This window comes from Ceratotherium simum, chromosome 16, assembly GCF_057802395.1.
Source record: "Ceratotherium simum simum isolate JZ-2026a chromosome 16, ASM5780239v1, whole genome shotgun sequence".
In the NCBI taxonomy this organism is placed as follows: Eukaryota; Metazoa; Chordata; class Mammalia; order Perissodactyla; family Rhinocerotidae; genus Ceratotherium; species Ceratotherium simum.
The window spans coordinates 24259975-24286372 of NC_141915.1; the positions used below are offsets into that span (position 1 = coordinate 24259975).

General features: G+C 39.7%; 1 protein-coding gene across 1 annotated transcript in view; it reads left to right on the plus strand.

Moving 5' to 3' along the window:
• The first annotated feature begins 6912 nt into the window (after positions 1 to 6912).
• Positions 6913 to 26398, plus strand: part of TAF15 (TATA-box binding protein associated factor 15) — a 28550-nt gene continuing 9064 nt past the window's right edge. The window contains exons 1-7 of the mRNA XM_004434851.3: positions 6913 to 7022; positions 13922 to 13961; positions 15737 to 15788; positions 15875 to 15959; positions 16043 to 16145; positions 18067 to 18260; positions 19507 to 19627. Of these exons, the coding sequence (XP_004434908.1) occupies positions 7016 to 7022; positions 13922 to 13961; positions 15737 to 15788; positions 15875 to 15959; positions 16043 to 16145; positions 18067 to 18260; positions 19507 to 19627 (602 nt within the window). The 5' untranslated portion in view covers positions 6913 to 7015. The remainder of the gene's footprint in view (positions 7023 to 13921; positions 13962 to 15736; positions 15789 to 15874; positions 15960 to 16042; positions 16146 to 18066; positions 18261 to 19506; positions 19628 to 26398) is intronic.

Here is a 26398-nt window from a genome sequence, read left to right on the forward strand (position 1 = left end):
TGGGCCAAGCCAGAGTCAAACCCAGGTTTGCCAATTCTTTCTCCTGGCAGAATCTCTCTATCCCTTCCTCTGGCACATCCTAGGGGTTTTTCATTTCAGTTGCACTGGGAGGAGAGGGAAAGGCAGGAAGCAGTGGTTCTTTGGAGGGCTGAGTGACTGGGAGAAGACAGGCTCGGCCTCTCAAAATGCTGACCCTGCCTTTTTCTGCATCCCAGGCTAACCCTGATCCCTGGACCTGCAAAACTACACCACTGCTGTGTTTGAAAGTTGACTTCCTCTGCTTTCCTTTTGTGTCCTTGGTTAGATCATTTCATCCCATTCTCACCTCTCTCCACTTCACCCTGCTTGAGGTCACTTAGAGATGCCATCCAGGAAGTGCCTGCAAGAATTTATGCAGAACAGAGCTTCCTTTGCCCACACACCCGCCCTGGGCTTCAACTATGCCTTTGCACAGGATGTCTCTATTTCCCAGGAAGACAGCATGTTTCCACGGTTAGAACTTGGGGAGCAGGGGGCTTCACTTCGCTTTTGCCTCTAAAGCTTACTCATAAATCCCAGAGCACCAAATTCCGTGATCTTCTTCAGGAATCCAGGGGTGGATTCTACACAGCTTCACAACTGACATGCTGTATTTTTTTACTTTCCAGGACACATCCTGAGCCAAATCACTTTGGATGGGGTGGAGAAGGAGGGCAGCTATGAGGTGAGACGGGGACCAAGGAGGCAAGTAAGATGAGAAAGGCAAGGTAGTTTATTGCAAAGAAGCTCAATTCATAGCAATGGTATCAGAAGGCTTTGGAGCAGGGATTCTCAAAGCACGGTCTAAAGATCACCCACATCCACAACAATACTTTGGTGACTAGTCCCTATATTAATCCAATACCAGTATTTCTTCCTCTGGTGGGAGTGGGGGTGGGGATGGGAATGAGGAGTTGGAACAAATAATAATGGTTAATACTTATTCAGAAATTAACATGTGCTATATATGTGCTATGTGCTTTACATAAATCATGTCATTGAATCTTTGCAGCTTCCTTTTGAGAAAGCTCCTATTATTAGCATCTTTATTTTAAAGATGAGGAAACCGAGGCTGAGAGATTATATCACTTGTCCAAGGTCACAAATCTAGTAATGGGGACAAAGTTCAAACCTGGATAGTATAATTCCAGATCTTGGGCCCTTAAACACCGTATTATCTCGCCTCAAGTCAAATTTATAAAATGTGATTCTTGGATCAGCATTTGTTAAAAATTCAGATTCCTGAGCTCTATTCTAGACCAACTGAATCACTAAATACTAGATACCAATGTTCAAGAGGAAAATAGCTCTAGGTTTTCCAAGGGTCTGGCTCTCTCCTTCCCTCCCTCCCTATCTTGGCTGAGCAGGTTCCTGATCCAGCTAGGCAGGCAGTTCTCTCCATACCTTCTCTTCAAAGAGAGCTGCTTCCCCTCCCTCCCTCCCTCCCTCTCCTTGCACTGGGACTCCGCTCAGATCCACGGTTCCTCGCAGCCCTCCCAGAGTGGACAGGACTTCTGTGGAACTCATGCCAGGGCCTAGACATGTTGCCTGCCCAGCTGGCAGCTGTCCTGGGCCATTCCATCATCTCTGACAGAAGGCAACAGCTGGCCAGTGAGTTGTCTTCCTCTCCAGGACCCCTCGAATCAGGCAGGATGTGTGGACCTGGACAAGGTCCCTGGGCCTCAGTTTCTCTCTTCATAATGTGAGGAACAATCAGCTTTGTCCTTGCCCCTCCTCCTCCCCAGGAAGTGTGCAGAACACAAAATAGATTTTATCAGAAGGAATTCTGGGCTCTGGAAAAAGGCACTAATGGAATGATCAACCTCCAAAAACCACAATAATAGGGGTAATAAGAGGAATAATGAGGATATGAGATTAGCTTGGGAGAGCTGAAGAGGAGGCTTTCCTCAGAGTTGTCAGGACTTTAGCTGTGATAATTTGGATTTGTTATTGACCTGTGCATTTTTAGCTGCAATTCAATTCTAGAAGCCCTGACTTTCCAGCAACTGCCTCTGCCTCTGGAAGAGAAATTTCCTCTCTCCAGCACATGTGCATGTGGTCTCATCAGTCTGGGTCATATTCACAAGTATACCTACCTATCTACCTGCCTGTACGGACACACGTGCACATGCTCATAGGGGACTGGAAAAAGCAAGAAACTTGGAGTGAGACAGACCTGGGTTTGAATCTTGACTTTTTCACACCCTGTTGACCCTTGCAAATCAACGAACCTCTCTGAGTTTCTGCCATTTTAAAATGGGAAAAAAATAATTCCTGCCTTTTCTCCTACTCCGATTTGCTATGGGGAGCAAGCTACACAATTAGTAACTGTTAAATCCTATCAAGTGCTGGATATTGGGTGCACAGACACAAGTGTACACGTATGTATTCTTTGCACAGGTTCACACTTGAGCATGCTAACATCCACACAATATACACAAGCCTGCCCCAGGACAATCACATGAGTGCCTCCTCGCCAGACAATGGTCTCTGGCTCAGAGCAGCCCCATCTCCAGGAACCCTCATCACGATTTGCAGGGCGTCAGCCTCTTCTAGTTTGTTTTTTACTCACACCAGGACCCAGGGGACTTGCAAGGAGCACAATAAAAGCCTGACCAATCTGGCTCTGTGCCCCACTTCCCTTCCACATAAAGGCTGTCTAACCGCCAGGCAGCTGGCCTGAAAGGCCGGGCCAGGACCTACTCAGCATCTGCTGCTTTGCTTAAAAGACCTGCTAACAGGAAAGTGTCTGGTTCCTTTCCACCCCAAACAGGAAGTGCCTGTCACTGTCTCGAGGACGGAGTAGCTGGTCATTTACAGGGAGCCTCCTCTGCCGCAGCGGAGCCTCAGGGTAATCTTCGTGGGAGACTTGCTCTCTAGGAAGGCTGGAGGAGAAGGGCTCCAGGGACACCTCCGTGGGGATGCTGGGTAGGAGGGTGATGATGATGGCTACTACTATCTGCGGCACCTGGCACAGAGCAGGCTGTTATTCTTCCAACAAACACTCACCAAGCACTTGCTCTGTGCCCCAGGGGAGACACTGGAAAGTCCTGGATAAGGTCTGTGAACTTGAGAAGTTTACAGACAAGTCAGAAAGACAATGCCAATGACCGTGCCATTTCCCCCACGTTTATTTATTAATTCATTAATTTTTCCCTTCCTTTTTTTTTTTTTCTTTTTTTTCAGTGCCTGCTGTTTAGGGCTCTGTGTGAGGTACTGGAGGTTCAGAGACGAACTGTGCAACCCAACTAGAAAACAAATCGGCCTCTAATCACGTAGGCAAGCCTTGAATTATGTGGTACAACTGTGAGTCCCACTGGATTTCAAAAGAGGCAAAAGATCATTGTGGTCTGGTTTTTCTTCTGTGGGAGCAATAACCTCTCTCTGCTTCCTCTCCTGCCCCCTACAGTCTATTCTCAAGACAGCAGCCAGCGTAATCCTGGTAAAACAGGTTAGATCACATGGGGCCTCTGCTCAAATGGCTCCCTCTACTGACTTCCCTTCTCACTCTAAGTAAATTCACAGCCCTTACAGGGTCCTACAAGGCCACACGCCAGTGGTCACAGGGTTGGGAAGCCAAACAGGGGATGGAGGCAACTCAGAAGTTATCAATAGCAAGAAGACTCTATCAGGCATAGGCTGGAGGGATGACGGGAGGAGTGGGGTTTCTGGAGCCCAGGAGCCAGGGTCACCCATGGAAACTGGAGCTCTGGAGAAGACACCTGCAGCCTGAGACACCCCCTGGAGCAGAGAGGGAGGGGAGAAATAATCCTGGCTCCTCCCTTTCTTCTACCGTCTAATTTCCCATGAAGACGCCCGCCTGCTGGCCAATTCTAGCTGGAAGCTACCGCCCGAGGGAATCTCTGATACTGAAATACAGCCTGCAGGGGACAGCTCCCCAAGTGAGGACCCGAGGAATGGATCAGGGCCGAAGAGGCCCAGTACCAAGACCTTCCCAGATACATTCTGCTGAAGCTGATGTGTAAAATCTACCTGCTGTCTTCCCTAAATATGCAGAGTGAGATCAGGATAGTGGACATAGAAGGAGCAGGATCTTGTAGCATGAAGAGTCACTGGGTGAAGATTAAAGTTTGTTGCAGATAATCATCCTCAGGCAAAAGCCTAGAAGGCAGGAGGGCACAGGAGTCAATCTGTGAGTCAGTTTGTGGTAAAGAAGCACCCATGGGAAGAAGCCCCAGAGCAGTGTAGACCTGGGAGGAGTTCTCTGTTTCAGGTGTGGGAGACCACGGACACTGTGAAAAAAATACCGGGCTTGGTCCAAAGGCCCGGGTGTGGGCTCTGCTTCTGTCGCTAATTGGCTGTGTGAACTTGGTAAAGAATTTCACCTCCCGGAGCTTCATTGTTCTCATTTACAAAATGTGGATAATAGAATACCTATTTTCACAGGGCTGCCCAGAATATTGAAAGAGATAATGGATATAGAAAACTAAATGTCACTCCTTTGATTAGATTCATCAGAAGTTCCCCATTGTTTTTAATTTAATATCCAAACTTCTCCACAAGGCACACAAGGCTCCTCGAGATGTGGCTTCTGCCTACTTCTTTCATTCTATTTATCACCACTCCCCACCCCTGCAGCTCCACAGACCGGCCAGACCAAACCACTTGCAATTCCTAGAAACTTGCTTTCTCCTAGTCTTTGCAAAAACTGCCCTTTCTGCCTGGAGCATGCTGTTCCTGATACACACCCCTTGGCTATTCCTATTCTTTCTTCAAAGCTCAGTTTAGGAGGCATCTCCTCCAGGAAGCCTTCCTTAATACCCCCTCCACCCTTCATGTAGGCTAGGTGCTTTTCCTGTGTTTTCAGAGCACCCTCTACATCCTCCAATTCTAGCACATTCAGTAGTTGATTGGAATCACAGGTTTGTACTGTCCCTTTTGTGAGACTGCAGTTCCTGGAGGGCAGGGGCCGTGCTTCCTATTTCTCTATTTCCAGGGCCTTCCAGGACCTGACACCTAGTAGACCTCAGGAAATGGCAGTTGAGTGAAGAATGCATGCATGAATGAATGAATGGGGACACAAACTAAGGAGTGATGAGCAACACTTTCTGTATTTCCATCTTTTTTAAAAAAACTCCCAATCCTAAAAAAATTAAAAAAAGAAGAACAACCTAGAAGTCTCCCCTTCCTCCAATAACCCAGTTCCCTCCTGCTGTTGCACATGCCCATCTCCTTCTCTGGGTTGTCTTCCTCAATATATATGCTGAATGGCTAAATTGTTTTTAGTCATGAAAGAATTTTTATTTGCTTGTTTCGACCTATCTAGAGGGCTCTGTGACGCTCTATATCCAGAGTTGAAGGCACAATTACTGCTGATATAACCAAGAAAGATGACCTCATGCCTTTCTTCTGACCTGAAGCCTTGAATTCTGAAGTTACTGCCCCACCTCCACCCCAACCTGATCCTCCTCCTGTTCCCTATCGTAGTGAATGATACCACCACCTGCCCACTTGTCCAAGTGGGAAATCCAGATTTCACCCCAGACTTCTGGCTCTCCACTAGCCTCTCCCACCCAAACTGGTCACCAGGTCTTTCCCAGTCTACCACCTAAGAATTTCAGGGATCTCTTTGCTTACCTCCACCTCCACAGCTACAACCTAAGTCCAGACCACCATGTTCTCTCACCAGAATTATTGCATTGGCCACCTAATTGGTCTCCCTGCCTTTAGGCACCTCTCATCTCCACACATTCTTCATACTGCAGCCCCAAAATGCAAATCTGATCCTCTTTTAAAATCTTCTGGCGAGGGGTTCCCATTGCCTTCAAGAGAAACTCGAATGTACATTACAAGGTTTCAACTCTTTAGACTCCTACTTTTCTGGCCTCATCTCCTACCATGCTACCCTCGCGGGTACACTCCAAACATGGTGAATTCTCTGCTATACAACTAGTCTGAAAGCACTTTTCCCCATTTGTTTGCTTAGTCAACTTCTGCTCATCGCCTATGGTTTGGCTCAGCTGTTATATCGCAGGGGAAATGTCCTTGTGTGCTCTCTGAGCTTTCACAGCCTTATATCATACTCTAGAGCTCGAGCCCCTTCTAGGCAGTACAGCACAATGGTTAAACCCACACGCAGTGGCGTCTGGTTACCAGCATTCGAATTCCAAGTTGGCCATTTACTAGCTGTGCGACCTAGGGCAAGTGAATTCTGCCTTCTCCTCCGTAATGTGGGGATAGTATTTCATCAGTCTGTTGTGTGAATTAAATGAGATGATGCAAGGTGCCTGACAATTAGAGTTAGCTATTATTACAGCACTGAAAACTAAACCTTGACCCCCACCCGCCACATCCTCAGGGTCTGGTTTGTGTGTGTTCCTTTTTAACGCACACGTTTGCTTCGGTATCACCTGGTAGTCTATTTGTTTACTTGACAAGGTAGTTGTAACAAACCGGGAGGCGTTCAGGTGCGGGCGCTGGTCCCGACTTTCAGTCCCCAAGCTCGTCGACTCCGAACGCCCCCAGGTGGCTCAAACAGTCTGCAGCCAAAGCGGAGCGAACTAGGGCATACCATTAGAAATTTTGGGGGAAGAAAGGCCATTTCTAACCAAATAGTCTGAGTTTATAAGGCCTCTCATCTTTTGCTTCCTAACCTCGAATTCCATCAGACCCAATAAAATAAGAAATAGGACTGTAATTAGGACGCAGCGAGTAGGTTCAGCTTCCTCCCCCACCCTGATGACGGCATTGGTACCTTCTCCTCTCAATTCCCTCTCAATAATGGTACGGCTCGCGGAGGGGAGAACAGAGAGCGATTCTGAAGTCCTTAGGGTTCGGAGGCTGGGACTCGTACAGAACCACCCCTCGCGCCTTGGCGCCATGGTACCGCCCACTGAGCTCTGATTGGCTGCGGCGGCCCCGCAGTCCGGCTCAGCCCGCCGCGCTTCCCTCAGTACAGCTCCGGCCGCCGCGCCGCCTGGCTCTCGTATTCCTTGTTCTCGGCGGGCTTTGGGGCTCCGCGCCGCCGCCGTTAGTCATGTCGGGTAGGTGACTCCCTCAGCGAGCAGCGGCAGCGGCGAGAAGGGGCCTGGCGGGGTTGGGCCGTCTTCCCGCCCACCGGAGGGCCCCGAGGGAGAGCCTGCGGCCCTGAGGGAGGCGCGGGGTGGGGGGGCGGCCGCGGCCGCCGCCATGTTGGACTGGAGGGACGCACGCTCCCAACGCTCTCCGTCTGCAATCCCGGCGGGAGCGCCCCGGCCCCCCGTCTTTTGCCCTGCCGGTGGAACCAGAGGAGACGGGCCGCTCCCGGGGGAGGGGTTGTGAGTCGGGGGGCGGAGGCCGTCTACGCCATCACAGGGGCGGGGGGAGCCCGTGATTAGAGCATCAGCCTGAGAGAATCGGTGCTTCTGGTTCTCCGCTCCGCCTCAGATCTTTCAGCGAGGCCTCGGGCCAGCCGTCTCGCCGCCTCGTGCCTCAGTTTCCCCATCCGTGAAGTGGAGCTGGGCCTTCCTGACTCACCCATTCATCAGGTGGGGGCCTTGACGCTCTGGGAGCCATTTCTAAGGACGTTGTCTCACGAAATCCTGCTTACCGTCATTCCCTCTGCCGGAACTACCCGGATTCGCGTGGGGGTGTGTGCATATAATTGAGCCTCCTCTTCACCCTCCTCTGTCGCTCTCCCCTCTCCAGTTTTCTCCTGCAGGAGCTGAAAGTGAGCCTCTGCTGTTATTGATAGGCTGCTGTAGGTACATGTGGCATTTACTGTAAAACATGCAGACCCGAGGAAGGGCAGTCTTCCACTTGGTGTAACAGTCCTAGATGACCACACAAGGTCTTCTATTGTTGGGTACATCACAGGCCGCAGAGACCCCGCTGTCTACTTGCCAGAAACCGTCATGACAGTTATATCGCTTTTCAGGTGGAACAGCAGAGCATTTCCCTGAAGCCATATGGTTGGGAGGAAAATGACTGCTGGCAGAGCCGTTTACGTTTCTGTAAGGGAGAACCTGTTGGTATTTAAACAAGCAAAACCTCCCAGTAATCCAGTCTTGCAGAAGGATGGGAATGTGTGGCAAAAAGGAAGCAACAGGCCGAGAAGAGAACAAATTAGCGAGAATGGTTGGACTGGAGAATGATAAACGTTCTTTAGAGTAACGTTGATGTTAAGAAGCCAGAATATTGACCTTTTAGGGGAAAAGGCATCTACCTGATCTAAGAGGCCGTTAACTGCACAGAATTTATCTCTTCTTTCAATTTCTATTTGATTCTTGCTCAAACAAGAAATAATTTCTTAGTCCAAAGTAGACATTGGTACGTCTTTTACCAGGTACATAATTTGAAATGAAGGTCTGGTAAAGCTCCCCAGAAGTCCATTCTCAGGAAGGTGTGTAACCCATCCATAAAGATTCTCCTCCCCTCGCGGAGAAATTTACCAAGTTTCAATGGATACGGTGCTCATTAAAAACTATTGGCCTGTCTTGATTTTTTTAACAATTATTGGTATAAAACAATGACTTATTTATAGGACTGGATAGCTTTTATGGAAAATTAAATTTTAGAGGTTTACTGTTTGTAAAATCCTGGATTTTCAGTGTGTCATAGTAGTGTGAGCTGGTTTACGTATTAGTACTGATCTTCAGATTGCCAAGACACTAGATATTTGTCACTTTGTAATTTGAAATTTTTTTAAATATCAAGATTGACATTCATGTGTGGAAAGAACTATTTAATAATTGCTTGTTTCTAAATTAAGTCAATTAAAGCTAGAATCTTTAAGTTCTACTTAGTGTTGTTATATACTATTTATACATTTTGTAATGTGTATAAAAATAATACTTTTGACTTTGTATAAAAGTAAGAATAATGCTTTTGATTTGTTCTTTGGTGAATGTTTAAGTTAATAAATTTAACAGAGTAAACTCCCCCTAAACAACTAATGGCATTAAGTTTAGTTAAGTCCTTTAAAGAGTCCAAACTACACTTATAAATGTAATCTATCAAATTGGCTTAACCACTCCGGATGCCTGACAGGGTAGACTTATAAACCTAATAAAATATAAGTGCGTATGTACTCAATAAAAATTGTAAATATTGTAAGTCAGACTCTCAAACATTGAAATACTGTTTACAAATGTGAATTATCTGACGCCTTTCAAGTTAAAATCAAATCTAATATCAGTTACACATATAAAAATTACAAAGTCAAGATACTTCTCGTTTGGCAATATGGCAGACCAAGGTAACTTGAAAATCCTCTGTCTACAAACACCTAAAAATGCAAGAACTTACAAAAAAGAAGGGGCAAGCCCCAGCTACCAGAAATGAAGTAGAAGCCAGCATGATAGGCATAGGGCTAACTTGGCGGTTGCTCTGGAGAGGAGGGTGTAGGTCTCATCATTTAGAGACTTGGGTTTTATTGCCCAAGTAACTAAGGACAGGGGATGAAGCCTGAGACCTTTAGAGCCAGGTAATGGGAACTGAGACCCTTATATAAAACCTGGATGTTTGAAGGACTGTATCTTCAGTGAAAGAATGAACTAGAAAAAAACCTTTGTAACAGCATAAGAGATGACAAGGAAGCCGGGGCTCTGAGTGGAAAAAAAAAGTCTTTACTGAGAATTTGTAACCTGAGACCTATGCTTCATACAATTTAAGTGTACACTTAGGCTAGTTATGGGGTCCAGGAAACCTTAAGCCAAGAAATTAATAAAAGTTCATTCTGGGCTGGTAATAACCTTGGGGTTCCTTGTAGAAACAAATGAAAAACATTTTCCGGAGGAAATTTCACAGCCTAGGTCAAAAGGAATCTTATAGAAAAAACAAGCCTTGCAAAAGATGAGTTCACGGTAAACAATTGCAGAACTCTAGGAACAATTCACCAAAATGAGAGTTAGTGATAAACGGGATTAGAACCCCAATAGTCTGAAAGTGAATGTTACATGTTTAAAATGATTAAAAACCTAAAAGAAGGAATCAGCCCTAAGACCAATATGTTATTAAAAAAAGGCCATGTAGATTTGAAAAAGAGTTAAGTATGGATTCTAGAAGTGGGAAAAGTGGATAAGTTGAGTTGCAGATAGACCTAGCAGAAGAAATAATTAGTGAAGTGGTAGATAGATGTGATATAATTACCTAGAATTCAATTCAGAAGGATAAAGAGATGAAAAACGGAAGATTAAGAAACATGGGAAATAGATTGAGAAGCCCTGTCATACGTTTAATATGAGTTCGAGAAGGAGAAAATAGGGAAGAATCAATAGATAGTTGAAAAATTTCCAAAATTGATGAATGTTTTTGAATCAAGAAACAGTTTCTAACTTGAGATGTAAAAATCACTTCCTATTCTAGATACATTGATGTGAAACTGCAGATAATGACATACCAGTATACCTACCAGAGGAAAAGGGGAAATGGTTAAGATAGATTTAAAAGTTTTAAGGAGCTGGAAAATAATGAAATGATTCTTAGAATTTAGAGGAAAAATATCTGTTGATCTGGAGTTTTCTATCCAAGTAAAATGACTAAGAATACCACTTTCAGGCCTTTGCTGAGAGAACTAATAAAAGAAATTAAATCCAGAAGGGAGGAGTAGGATGCAAAAAACAATGTCGAGGAAGCAAACATAGTAAATAAAAAGCACATATTGACTGTATGGAACATTGAAGATAAAATGATTACATGTAGAGATTTAAAAAGTGGAAGCAGGGCCAGGCCAATGGCGTAGCGGTTGAGTTCCTGCGCTCTGCTTTGGCAGCCCGGGGTTTGCGGCTTGGGATCCCAGGCACGGACTGATGCACCATGTGTCAAGCGATGCTGTGGCAGCGTCACATACAAAGTAGAGGAAGATGGGCACAAATGTTAGCCCCGGGCCAATCTTCCTCAGCAAAAAGAGGAGAGTTGGCAATGGATGTTAGCTCAGGGCTAATCTTCCTAAAAAAAAAAAAAAAAGGAAGCAAAATAATAGGTGAAGGCTGTGATTGGTGTTGTAATATTAAGGTTCTTATACTCCACTGCAGGTAGAAGATCATTTTGAACTTTGTCAAGAATGCATGTTAAAAACTGAACAATCATTAAATTATAAAAGGTAACTTATTAACAGAAATTGAATGTACAACTTATAAAGCAGAGAGGAGAAAAGAGTAAAGAAAATCCAATAGAAGGCAGGAAAGGAGTTAAATGGAGGAAAAAAACCCTCGTAAGAAGAAAATCCAATATTGGTCGGTAAGAATAAATAAAAAGTTAACTATAGTAAAAGTACGAAAACACCAGTTGAAAGACAAAGATTTTCACATTGGGAAAAAATGATCTAGATAAATGCTGCTCAGAAATGATATACCTAAAACATAAAAATAAGAAATGCTGAAAGTATAGAGATAGAAAAAGATTAACTGGGCAAACACCAAGCAAAAGGAAGATTGTTTAATTGTTACCAGTCAAAATGAAGTTAGGACATTTTAAATGATAATCTTCATGTAATGTTAAAAGGAAATTTACCAGGAAGATATAAATCTACTTTTATGTGCCTAACAGTATAGCTTTAAAATATAGGAAGCAAAAATAACAATGATAAGAAGTTGACAGCTCTATAGTCGGAGATTTTAAAACATACTTCTCTGTGTAATTAATAGATCAGGCAGACCAAACTTCAGTAAGAATATGAATGATACAACTAACAAGCATCATCTTATAAACTTATATAATTTGTTGAACATTTAGAAAATACACAATTCTTTTCAAGCACGTGGGGACATTTATGCAAGTAAAAGTGTTTACCAAGGGGAAAAGCAAAGAACAGTAAAACCTAACAATTACCAAGAATAATACATAAAATACCTTGTCTTGCCTCAATGGAATAGAAGACAGAAGCACAAAGAGAATCAAAGTCCTATACGCTTGGAAATAAAAGCACTTGTAAATAATTCATGGGTCCAGACAAGGCTCAAGTGTCAAGTACTCATAATGAGCAGTTTGAAATGCCATAAATAACGTTTATAAACTGATTTTCTCTGATGAATATAAGACATCTGCACTTTCTCACTTAACTGTTTATACTAAGGACCAGACTTAGTCAATATGCTTATTTCTATATCTTCTGGAGTTCAAAAGTCAGCCAGCTAAAGATGTCAGATTTACAATTTCAATTTTATTTATTTGTTTATTTTTCCCCTCAAAGCCCCAGTAGGTAGTTGTATGTCGTAGTTGCACATCCTTCTAGTTGCTGTATGTGGGACGCGGCCTCAGCATGGCCGGAGAAGCGGTGCGTTGGTGCGCACCCGGGATGCGAACCCCGGGCCGCCAGCAGCGGAAAGCGCGCACTTAGCCGCTAAGCCACGGGGCCAGCCTGAGATTTACAATTTCAGAGGGCTGAAGTGACTGGTTTACATTTAAGGACTCTACTACTTAGTAGATTTGAGCCAGGGTCACATGACCTATGTACTGTGTAGTTGTATAATTTTGCCTGAGTCAAAGGGAAATACGCTGAGATCTCGGACACCGCTCTGTCCCTGGGAGAACCCATGTCTATGCCTTGGAATATAATTAACCTAAAGCTTCATGTTTCTCCAGGGTACGCTTCTCCAGGGTACCTTAAGTTTTACTCACACATCCCTCACCCACCCCCGCACCCTGCCCTGCCATAATCCTTTTCAGTTTCTCTTTTGGTTGAAGCTAATTTCCTTCACCATTTGATAGATGCATTTAATCTCTTTATGGTCCAATTAGAATCTTTATGCTTTTCATATTTGGTGGTTACCTGTAAATCTGTAGTCATTTTATTATCACGAGCATGGCAATGATGCACAATTTTTTCTTTTCTCAGATAACCTGATGTCCTTTACACTCATAGAAGTAGTTTATGTCAGGATTTCATTCACTATTCTTAGAATTAAGGTCTTGTTCAGTCTGATTGGAAGTCTCCACTGCAGAAGAGTGACAAATTTGATGTCACCCACTTATACAGCCAATGGCAATGTTTTCATATTATTGCTTTTTATGAATTGAATGAAAATGTCACTGATGTGATTTTTGGTGGATTTTTAGAACTGTTTGATGACAAATGGTTTTGTTTCATGTTGGATGAGGTTGGGCCTAATGGTCAGCAATTTGAGACTCTCAGAGTCATTTTTTGCACTTGAAAGAGTCTTTCTCATAAAATTTCTCTTATTCATCACTAATAAACTTAGGTTATTAATTTGAGTAGAAGCCTAAAGGATAGAGCCTCTTCAAAAGTGTTTGATGTAACTGACATTTTGAATTATTGAGAAAAAGCTGGTAGTTCAACAATTTTTTCTTTTTTTTGACGTATATCACTCAGTTCATGCCTGCATTGGTATTTTTATTGCCAAAAAGAAAGCTAAAAGTAGATATTGCTGAGTTGGTATACCAATTGGCCAAGTCCCTGAAAGCTTGGTAAAGTTGGGGTTAAACAACTAACTTAGCTGCTTTTACCAAGTCTTCAGAGATATTGTTATTGCTGCTGACAGCCAAAGCAGTCCAGTACAAGGGAATGGTGTATATGTTGGGCTGGCGAGGATACGCAAGTAAGTGTAATCCTGGGGACTTAACATTGTTAGAGTACGTGTCTTCCCCCTTTTTGGTCCTGATTAGTTTGAACAGATGTCTTTTTGTATATAAAGATAATACAGCTTGAGCTTTTGAGTTTTTGTTAAAAGGATGGATTTTTCACTGACTGTTTCACGTTTGTTCACTTGGTTCTTGTGACCCATCAGGACACATTTGTAGAGTAGTTGTTTTCAAAGATGTAGTTACTGTAAATAGCAAATACTATTTGTACAGGTTTCTCCTTGCATGGTATTTTTAACTTCTAGTTTTTCTTTTTGTAGTTTTTATGACATTTTCTTACACATTTCATCTTTAAGAGCTAAAGTCAGCCTTTGAGGGAAGCACAATTTTAAATAAGATTTAAAACTCTTTTTATGTGTTTTAGATTCTGGAAGTTACGGTCAGTCTGGGGGTGAGCAGCAAAGGTAAAGTATACATACATTTCAATAATACCGTGAAAGAGTAGAACTGAGAAAAAATGATGAATTTAGTCAGGCTTTCCTCTTGAGATTTGGTATCTGGATGTCTTAACAGAGTTAGATATTAGCTTGTCAAGTGGAAAGAGAGTTGGCCTATGTACATAGGTACTATAAAACATTACTTACTTTTTTTTAAAAGAGTGTTTGAATTAGTAAATATAGATGCCCCCTAGTGATTAAAACAAATCTCATAGGTATTATAAAGATCGTTTTCTTTGGGAAAATTTTGGAAAGAAACAATTATTAAAAAGATTTAAGCGATGAACTATAACAGGTTCTTAGAAAATGCATTTCATGTTTTGATTGTATATAATATGCTAATATGTTTTCCTCGGAGCAGATTTTCTTGAAACACTGTAATAGAAATGTTTAGCATTTTTTAAAAACTCCTTACCATACTCAGAATAAAAAGAAAAGTCTGTTTTTGTGTGAATGTATACATGCAGTAGAGTTCTCGTGCTTACCAGAAATATAGCCTTCAACTTAGACTATAAATGTTTTGCAGCTCAGGGTGAGATATTCAGAATAGCGTCTCAGATATCTTCTGTCATCAAGTTTTAAGCTTCATGAAAACAAAACTGATTTGATTTTTTTAATTTTTTTTTTATGTGAGGAGATCAGCCCTGTGCTAACATCTGCCAATCCTCCTCTTTTTTTTTTTTTTTTTTTTTTGCTGAGGAAGAGTGGCCTTGGGCTAACATCCATGCCCATCTTCCTCCACTTTATATGGGATGCTGCCACAGCATGGCTTGCCAAGCAGTGCGTCGGTGTGCGCCCGGGATCTGAACTGGCGAACCCCGGGCCGCCACAGCAGAGCACGTGCATTTAACCGCTTGCGCCACCGGGCTGGCGCCTTGACTTTTTAATTTTTATAGGGTAGTGCTACCCTCATAGTAGGCAGCCAGCAAATGTTTATTCAATGAGATATATTTTAGAAAGTTAAGAAATTCTGTTAGCACTTAATAGCTCTAAAATAATAAAAAGATGTTTTTGCAAGTGTTTTATTTTTCTTTGGCATATATTCAGAAAGTTTGTTTCTGACTTGTTAGAGCTTATATGCTATAAAATTAAGGAAAATTCAAATCTAAGGAAGCTACATTTATTGCTTCATTCAACTATATGCCAGGCTGTGCTACGACACTGGGGATACAATGTAATTTCATTCTGTGATAGTACCTTGAAGATGTACATGCTTCTAATTACTGAGGCGCTAAAATTGGACGTTTAGTGCCACACTGTGCCTTTACTAGGAAGTTAAAGGCAGATCTAAGGCGAATGGTAGGAAGAAATTAGTCTGTCAAAACATAGCTAAATTGATTCAAGTGCTAACTTAGAAAGTCATCTTTCTGCTTCAGATATTTATTATGGGTCTTGCTGCCATGTAGTCATTTCCTCTCCTCCACTTCTCCCTCCACCCTTCCTAAACATAATTCTCTTGGGATTTTCTAGCTCTGGTAAAGTTTTGTTTATTTGTGGGATATTGTCAAAGCAAAACTCTTGGTGTTTATTTGGCATTCAGGAGGTCTGGGAGTGACTTCATTTATGTCTTCAACATCATTTGGTCATCACCTTTCAATTTAGACTCTTAAGAGACAGGCAGATTGACAATTGCTCAGAAAAGAAGCTTGTATTTGAGTTGAAAGTTGAAAATGATGATAGGATTCTTTAAGCTTTTTAAATTCTAGCACGTTTCTTTCAAGTCATGCATTTTTCTTTTACAGTTATTCTTCCTATGGAAATCAAGGCAGCCAAGGTTATGGACAACCACCACAAGTAGGTTAAAATATAACTTGCAGTCTTCATAAATAGTTATTTTTGTCTGAAGTAGGTGATGGAACTTGTATTTACCTAAATTTCAGAGCTATTCTGGCTACGGGCAAACTACTGATTCTTCATATGGACAGAACTATGGCGGCTACTCCAATTATGGACAAAGCCAATCAGGTTGGGCTGATTTGTTAAATTTGCTATTTTAGAAATTAAAAAATCAGAACCTTTACTAAATGGTATATCCATCCAATCTTTAGGTTATTCACAGTCCTACGGTGGTTATGAGAATCAAAAGCAGAGCTCATATGGTCAGCAATCTTACAATAACCAGGGACAGCAAAGCACGGAATCATCAGGAGGGTAAGGAAACAGTAAAAGTACTGAGGTTGTGTTGGGGAGTGGAAGTAACACTTTGTATATTAAACAGGTTTCACCAAGAAACTCCTAGCTTTAAACGCTTTTTTCAGAAAAGTTTTAATGGAGTATGAATTTCACATTTTTGTGTTATGAAGAGTGTTGAAATTGTCTGCATTGTCATTTGATTTTTATGATGTGTTATTTGTTAAATTATCATTTAGCCGTAAATGAATCCTCATGATTTAAATGTTAAAAAGAAGAATTTTGATCTCTGTTTTATACCTGAAATTAAATAAAAACCTACCTATAAAAGGAGACTTCTCAGTGCTTACTTTTTATTTCCATTTTATTTTTTGACCATTTTCAGAGAGAAAAATATTAAAGAAAAAAGTACGAAAACCTATCCACATATTTCAGATACCCTAAAATATGTTTTATTTGTTAATATAGGTAGGTGAATGTTTATCAGCAAGTTTACAGGTTTTATAGTTTTTTTAATTTTTAGATTTGAGGAGTCTGTACTTAGTAATTTTAATAGTACCAACTTTTTTTATTGTGCTTTACATTTTGTGAAATGCTTTTGCATTCCTTAATTTAATTGATCCTTAGACACCACTGTGAGATAGTGTCGGTACTTATCCCCATGTTATTAGAGGTAAAGAGAAGTTGTTAAGATTATATAGCTTGTCAAGTTACACAGCTAAAAAATGAGGCAGAAATTGAGGTCACTAGTATTTTCTATCTGCGGTGAAGAGAATTATTCTAAGTGAAATTCAATTAAATAAAAACATTGGGGAAAGATTTGTGAGGTCAAATTATCAGTCTTATAGATATGAGAGTGATCTGAAAAGTAGAAAGTGGAGTACAAATATAGGGAATAATATCCAGAAAGCATGTTACATTAGAAAGAATGACTCTGAGCCTTGTTGGTTAGTTTAAGGAGAATCCTTTAGTAAGGATGCATTTTTGGAAGTGTGATGTATAAATGTAGACCAAAGAGAAATGTTACATCTGGTCTGATAACCATTTTAAAGTGAAATGCTAGAGTTTTGACTGTTATGTGCTTTGAGTAGGGAGTTGGGGAACATACTGATCTTTATTAGATTATTCTGATCATCTAATGAAGAATAAGATGTGACTCTTAACTTATGAGACCTTTTTCGTTCCTTTTTTTAAAGTAAACATTAGAACTCAAATCCAATTAAGTGTTCCTTTCAACATTCCCATCATGAGAGCAGGTAATTAATAGTCACATTGCTCAGAACATACTTAGAATTTTCTTTTTGAATTGCCAGAGATAATAAGAAAGCAGTCTCATATCTGGTTTGTCAGACTTCTTTTCTGATAAAAAATGGCATCACAAAGCAAGTTCCTTTCTCTTAGCACACTAAAAATGTGAATGATCTATTACTGTTTTCTAAAATTTGCTATCATTGAAGGTGTCTAGAAGAATAGACTGTAGGTTCTAAAGATAATTATAAGAAAATAGTCCCCAAAATATGAGATAACGTTAAGTGATATAGAGCCTTTCAGTGTAACTATTAAAAGGACTCAGCACTGGTGGTGGCATGTTTGTTAAAAGAATCAGACATGTTACTATACTTTGTGACACTTAAATTTTTTTGAATTTAAGGAGATGGTAAAAACCATAGTGATTTTTTGCTTCACTACAGTTTTCAAAGGTGTGTGTGGGTTTTCTCATAATGTGGCATCTCTTCAATGATAGTGAAATAGTTGTTTGAAGGTCATTCCATTGGTGATAAGGAGATTTTGTAAATAAAACAGCTAAATGATTCCCAGCAGAAAGTAGTAGTAAATATGATTGAGGTCTGGCTGCTCAGGCCTCTTATATCAGTCTCAGTCAACTTGCTGCAGTAAACATAATCCTTTTGTAAAATCTCTCAAGTTCTTAATTTCTGTTTAGCCAAGGTGGGAGAGCGCCTTCATATGACCAGTCAGACTATGGTCAACAAGGTTCGTATGACCAGCAGTCAGGCTATGATCAACATCAAGGCTCATATGATGAGCAGTCAAATTATGATCAGCAGCATGATTCCTATAATCAAAACCAGCAGTCCTACCATTCACAAAGGGAAAATTACAGCCACCACACACAAGGTAAGATAGATTGACCTCTCTCATTTTTTTTTTCTCCTAATAGAATTATTTGTATATTAAGTTTTCTATTAAAAGACCTACATAGGAGTTCAACTGTTTGTAAAAATTTGGAGTAACCTTGAACATATGTTTTCTCTCATGGCCATCAAAACTAGTTTATTAGATTTCTATTTCTAAACTTCTTAGAGACTGCCAGATAGTTATGTGACTTTTCAATGGCTGTTTAAATGAATTTCCTTTGTTGTCTCAAATCAACTCTGTTTGACAATGCTGCTGCTACTAGTTCATTTGGTAGTAGTGGTATACTTGATTTGTGCAAATTATGATCTTATATTAGCCTTCTCTAACCTCATCTAAAAAGGACCAGTCCTTCTTTCCTCTTGTTTTCCTATAGCACTTTGTATATACCACTGATATTTCAGAATCTCTCCATGCCATGAAAATGAATGTTTCAAGGGCAAAGGTCTTGTCTTATTCATTTTTCTACCTGCATTACCTAGTATAGGGCTTGGTTCATAGTAAGTGCTTAATAAGTATTTGTTGAGTAATTGAATGAATGAATAAATGAATGAGTAAAAGTGGAAGCTCTTTTACTGAATATCTTCCTCAGTGAATATATTCACTGAGTATCTCTTAGTTTGAAAATCCAATTATTCTTTGTCCATGCTTGATTTACATTTAAATGTTTTTGAGGGAAAGAAAATAATAACTTCTAGATTAGGGTTATGCTTTTCATCTAATTTGTTAGGGTTCTGTACATAATGTTGTATTTTGAGTCAGTCTATTCCATATCACCATTTTGCTATGTGACTTTAGCAGAATGGAATTTGACACAGATATAATTGTTAAACACATTTAATTCCAGATGGTTTTATGATGACTTGATTTCTGTGCACATGTGCCATTTTCCAAAGGACACAGGTGACCTAAAGAGCCATTTAAGATTATGTTATGGGAAGCTTTTGTCAGAAATGACAATGTGGGCCGGCCCCGTGGCTTGGTGGTTAAGTGCGCGTGCTCCGATGCTGGTGGCCCGGGTTCGGATCCCGGGCGCGCACCGAGGCACCACTTCTCCGTCCATCCTGAGGCCGAGTCCCACATACAGCAACTAGAAGGATGTGCAGCTGTGACATACAACTATCTACTGGGGCTTTGGGGGGAAAAAATAAATAAAATCTAAAAAAAAAAAAAAAAAAAAGAAATGACAATGTTATTTATGTATGTATGTATTATTTCCTTTTTGTAGATGACCGTCGTGATGTGAGTAGGTATGGAGAAGATAATAGAGGATATGGCGGGTCACAGGGAGGAGGTAGAGGGCGTGGGGGATATGACAAGGATGGAAGAGGTCCTATGACAGGAGCAAGGTAAGTATTTTGGTATAGATGTCTACATTTCTTCTTTTTTTTTTGTTGTTGTTATTTAGCTGGTTTGATTCCAGCATCTAATTTAGTTAAGAGGCTTAAAAAAGAGATGATGTTGTAGAGTAGAGGGCAGAAATTCAAAATTTATTTTGTCTTAAGATGTCACATAACGTATTACCTCAGAATAGGCTACGTTAGCAGTTAGTTTATATGGTGTATAGTAAACACCTGGAGAAAAGTCTAACTATGGTTGTGGTTAAACCACTTACCTATGTTTTTCCTGCCAGAGCTATAGAATCTAAACTCCTTTAAAAGATGACTCTGGGAAACCCAAGTGTTTTGTATGTAAAAAATAAAAGGTAAGTTAATTCTAGATTGGAGGGCAGTGAGGCTATTTTCTTAATGTTGAATCCCCTTGGGAAAGGAAAATATTAGAAGGCAATAACAAAGTATAAAGGTGGGGTTGGCAAATGAGAGAAAGATTTTATGTCACTAAACTATTTTGTTCCCCTTCCTAAGTGAATAATTATTGAAATAGTGCAACATCACATCCTGTTGTGTATTTTGTCTAGAAATAAGCTGTGGAAAAGGAATGACTTTTTAATTCAGCTTTCCTTTTCTCCATTGTTAGTATTATCAGGTTTTGGTATTTACTTATGGTGTATGGTATGAAAGCTGGTTTAAAATTACTTTTAAATATATCTGTAAATTTAGCACTTTGACCCTGAAATCAAGAATGAAAAAGTAGTTGGCATTTATTGTCCTCAGATGAAGTTTTCAGGTTGCAAATTTGTGTGTAAAATACATAGGCTTAAAAGATAATTTGTTTTCCTTGGGAACTGAATTGTCAGTGGCCTGTTAATTGACACTTAATAATAATACATCAGTACCAGTTCACACTTTTGCTCCTTAGGGACTGTGTGTCCCACGAGGTGACCTGAGAAACAAAGCCAGTTACATATAGCACTGTTATTTCTTCAAGTGAGCCAGGAGTTTGATCTCACTTACTTGTATTTCTCTATGTTTGGTGTACAGTGGCAAAACTAAAGTCTAAACATATAAACTTTTATAAGACTTGAACATTAAAAGTCTTTTGATAGATAGCCAAAGTCAGTTTACTAAGGTAAAACAAATATATTGTATGCCTCTTCATTATCAAAGAGAGCAGTCTACCATCATGTGGATATAAAGGAACAGTGTCAAGTGACATGGTGCTTACTCTCTACCTAATAGCCTCTCTCTCACCTCAAACAGAGTCCCAAACAAGATAACCAACTGTTATTTATTTATTTATTTATTTATTTTTTTGTGAGGAGATCAGCCCTGTGCTAACATCTGCCAATCCTCCTCTTTTTTTGCTGAGGAAGACTGGCTCTGGGCTAACATCCGTGCCCATCTTCCTCCATTTTATATGGGATGCCGCCACAGCATGGCCTGCCAAACAGTGCGTCGGTGTGCACCTGGGATCTGAACTGGCAAACCCTGGGCCACCGCGGTGGAGCGTGCGCACCTAACCGCTTGCGCCACCGGGCCGGCCCCTCCAACCGTTATTTTTAATTTTCTGGTTAATGTGTTTTAGATAGTTGGCTGCCTTGGAATGCTATACATTTTATAATACATCATAGGTTTAATTTTCTTTATAAGGAAGTTATAATTATATCCTATAGATTATCTATTAAACTATGACAGTGTCTGACTCAGAATGGTAGAGCCCCACTTTTCAGGAGGAAGAGGGTAGGGAAGTCTTTAAAAGTATACTTTTATCTTTGAGAGGTGTCTCATTAGAATCAGAGTTGAGAGGACCTTGAATGATCCTCCTGATAAAGGAGTGAAGGTCCATACCTTAACCAACCTGGGAGTCCCATTTTTAAGCACTTTTATAACCTCCTTGGCAACATATTTCAATATAATTTTTGGCCCAGATACTGAGTCATGAACTAAGTTTTTGATTTTCAAATCTTTTTATTTAGCCTTAGAACCTCTTCAAACAAAATCTTATACAGAAGCCCATTATATATTAGGTCAAAATGATGCTGATCTGGTTCAGATCGGGGTATAATTGGAGGCGGGATCATGCCCAATTACTCTCAACACCCCCCCCCCCCCCCAATAAACAGAATGTTCATGAAGGGCCTTTTTTAGAAATCTATATGGATGATGATGATTACTTTCTGTATTGGGTGGGCAAACTTTTTATGTGAAAGGCCACATAGTAAATAGTTTAGGCTTTGCAGGCCATGTGGTTTCTGTTGCAACTACTCAACTCTGCTCTTGTAGCACCGAAGCAGCCATAGACAATATATAAATGAATAAACATGATTGTGTTCCAATAAAACTTTATTTATGGATACTGAAATTTGACGTTTATATAATTTTCATGTGTTACAATATCTTGCTCAAGGCGTGCTTTCTAGCTTACTTAAGGGGTAAAGTGTTTTGAATTTGAATAAAAATGCCCAGTTTCAGAATTTTTTTTTCACACTTGGTTTTACATTTAAGTACCAAAAATACCCAAACATTTTTTGTTAGTCTTCATCAACACTCCCATTTGTGTTTCTGATCATCTTACTTAAAAATAGCAGTGTTGAAAATACGATCCTTTTGGGGTTGTTTGAAGAATATCTGGCATTAGTTGGGTTTATATTTAAAGAAGAAGGGGCATAGTTCGTGGGTGAGGGTGGGATGTGTGGTAAACAATGGGACATTTCTTAGACTTAAGTTGTATAATTGCTCAACTGGAGGAGGAATTCAGACCAAATGGAAGCTGCCAGCTTTTCAAATATGGAAGAGAAAAATGTGAAGATTATAGGGACTATAGGAAGCAATGTTTTTCTTTGAAAAGGCAGTTGCAGCAAAAAAGATTGAATTTCTAATTGTCATCTAAAATTGGTTACTGACCTAGAAGCTTAAGGCCGCAAATTCTCTCAGCGTATTTAACTTCAGCATCGTGATGAATGTACTGCAAAATTGCCAGAACTTTATAGATAACTGTTTTTCGTTATTGGTATGTCATCAAGTTAAAGTAGCTATTTCAGGATTTGTTTAATTTATTTATTAATTTATTTCTAGCAGTTATTTATATAGTATAGATACTAATTCCTTTTCAGTTTTCTATGTTGTAGATATATTATTAGTTTATAGCTTGAGTTTTCACTTTTTTTTTTTCCTTTTGCTGAGGGAGATTCGCCTTGAGCTAACATCCGTTGCCAGTCTTCCTCTTTTTTTTTTTTTTTTTGCTTGAGGAAGATTCACTCTGAGCTAGCATCTGTGCCAGTTTCCTCTATTTTGTATATGGGTTGCTGCCACAGCATGGCTGATGAGTGGTGTAGGTCTGTGCCCGGGATCCAAACCTGTGAACCTAGGCTGCCAAAGCGGAGTGCGCTGAACTTAACCACTACACCGTGGGGCTGGTCCCTATTTCACGCTTTAATATGTCAAGCCCAAAAAAATTCATCTTGAATTTTGAGTGTCTTCTTACAAGAGTTTTTGATTAGCTTCCTTAAAAATGTGCCTGTATTCTGGCAATAGCCTAGAACAGTGCTGCCCAATAGAAATGTAATGTGGGTCACAAATGTGAGCCACATATGTAATTTAAAGTTTTCCAGTAGCCACATTAAAAAAATGAATAAGTAAAATGAATTTTAATGATATATTTTATTTAATCTAATAGGTCCAAAATTTTTTATCATGTAATCATTATGAAAATTTATTGAGATATATTGTACATTCTTTTTTCATACTAAGACTTTGAAATCCATTTTGTAGTTTACGTTTAGAGTACATCTCAGTTTAGACTGTCCACATTTCAAATGGTCAACAGCCACATATGGCTAGTGAATACTGTATTGGACAGTGTAGCTCTAGAATGATAGATTCTTGGCCTCCTGAAATGTTGGTAAATGCTGAATCCAGAAAGCTTTTTTACTATACATATAAGACATAGGAGGAAATAAAACATAAGTACAGCTACTGCTGAGATGGTATTTAAATCCATTGAGTCATTTGCGTTTGGAATTAATGTTAGTCTTCATCACACCCAAAAAATTGTATTCTGGATTTACTAGTATGAAAATTTGAGCGTAGCACAGTTTTTTAAAAAACTAATCTTTTTCAGTTTTTAGCTAAATCCCTTTTTCTCTCTAGCTATTGAATTTTCTGGGAATAAAGATTCTTGCATTGTCTTTTTACTTGGCAGTTTTAGTCCTTGAATATATATATTTAGATTTTTTAAAATTAGATTTTGAACATAGAGATTCTGTCAAAGAGCTTTTTCTTTCTTGACAAGCACCTGAGATTAAATCTGACTGTCTTCTCCTCTAAATGTGTAATGCTGTAACAGTGAAAGAACTCTGAGTCCACCCTAGGGTAGGTGGCTTATTGTGGTTTTGAACTTGGGACAACCATTTCTGTAGTTAAGTCAAGAATACACAATTGGTCTTCTTATGCAGGGGGCACTCAGCCATAAATTTGAATGTACTTATATTATGTCTCTACTCTAGTAAATACCTCTACTTAACTTCACCTTAAAATGTCCTTCCTTCAGGAATTTTTTATGTGCACAAGTTTGCTGTTTTTTCTGGGAAGAAAACAAATTTGTAGTGGCAGCATCTTGACTAATAGATGTTCACATACCTTCGTGTATTAATTTGCTAGTGAGGCCTTAACTTAGTATATGGAAAAGGGACTTTTTGTAACTTGACTGCAGGTTTAGGAGAAAGATTCTTAACCACAGGCCCATCTTCTGTTAACTGTATTAGTGAGTACTACTTGGAAGTTTATTTACTGTAATATAATATATACTGTAATATAATTATAATAAATTTCCTAATAAGGGATTGTAATATAACTAATTAATATGGAATTTTCTAATAAGGAAGGAAAAATGATTGAAACATTGGAACTTGAAAGAAAGCGTCACAAAATTATAGATCATCTAGACTAGTGCTTCTCAAGCTATAATGTACGTTTGAATTCTTGAGGATCATATTAAAATGCAGATTCTGATTGAGTAGATGTGGGGTGAGGCCTGAGATCCTGCTGTCTGAGATGCTCCCAGGCTCTGTGTATGCTGCTGTTCCATAGACTACTCTTTGAGTAGTAAGGATGTAGACCCTTATTTTGTGAAGGAGGAAGCTGAAGCCTAGAGAGAATTATGGACTTGTCCAAATTTTCAAGATTGATTAGTGATAGTTAAAGACTATATCCTTAGTCTCTTAGTTTGAAGACTACTGCTTTTTCAAATGCGCTGTGGTGTTTCCATATTTATGGCTATTGTGTTGAAATCTTCAGCTGCTGTGTTTTCAAAGAAAGTGCTCAGTGAAGATGACTTAAATTAAAATGTCATTGTATGGCGGAATAGGAAATTATAAACCTATTCAAATGTCATTTGGTTTATATCCCGTTTATTTTGTAGGGGTATGTTCTTTTTTTTATTGTTCAAAGTTATACTGCTGGCCAGAATAGATATTATAGGAACTAGCTGATGTATGAAATTGCGTATTTTCTCTCCATTGTGGCCGGATAAACAATTTGGTACTGGGTTAAGATAACAGCAGAATAATTAAGAGATTTCTCTTCCAGCACTTACTTGTGAAAATTTCCTATTTAAAAAATCTCCTTTATCCTGAGGAGTTTAACCTCCTGACATAGGAATGTGGGCTTAATATTTTCACTAGTTCTTTTATCACTTTTGGAGTTCTGATGACCATCTTTAAAGAAACCTGAGATAGCTTGGTTTCTAGTAATAAGATTTTTAGCAGTTTAATCTCAAGAACTCTCTTGGCTTCCCTTTCTTAAGCAGTTAAGCGGTGATATACAGGTCATTTAAAAGCGTAGGGAGGGCTTGGGTAATGTCCTGAAAGAGGTGTCTTAGAGACTCAGTAGGAAACTATATGTATATGAAGGACCTGAGCTTCACATTGTCTACATGGCCTTCAGATAGCCTTATTCTCCTTTCCAGGCTTCCTGGAAATCAAATAAAAATTAATAGCAAATTAAGATGTATGTGTCTATACCTAAGCTGGTTGCAAGGGAAAATTTTTACATCAAGGTAGTAGAATAGACTTATTTTAAGGGAAGAATGCTTTCTTATTTAGAGTGGCTTTTCTCAGAATGGCTTAGAAAAGCCATGTAGAGGGCAATGTTGTCACTAAAGGTAAGGCTTTTAAGCAGTGAAGAGATATTAGTATATTGGATTAGTTTCTTGAGTTATAGTAGAAAAAGATTAATAGTAGTAGTAGATTTGATACCACCATCTGAAAACCTGTGTTTATTTCCGTGTCAGCTCATGAATCTTAGAGGATTATATAATTCAGTCAAGAGAAACAAACTTTTAATGTATGAGTATTTAAAGAGTTTTTTGATAAGAGAGATCTTAGATTTCTTACATAAAGCTATGCACACAAGGACCATTGACTTATCTGGCAGTGGAAATTTGCCAAAGTCATTTTCTTATGGGCAGCTGCAGTATTGGAGTATATTGCATTCTGTCTCTGATATGGTCTATTGATTGGTGTACAGAGCATTTGGCAGCGTGAATCTCAGTAGCTCTGATGTGACAAGATCTAGTATATTATGGTGGGTATGGAGTAGGAGTGCAATTTTAAGTTATGCTGTCTTTTAGTGCTCATTTTATCAGATTTCTGAATGATTTGAAATTTTAATACTGCTTTCGTTCAGGCTCACTTTTGTGTATATCTCTACCTCACTTTTTTTCTTCATCTCATCAAACCCACTATGTGGTATCACAATAGAACATACTACTCAAGTCTTTAC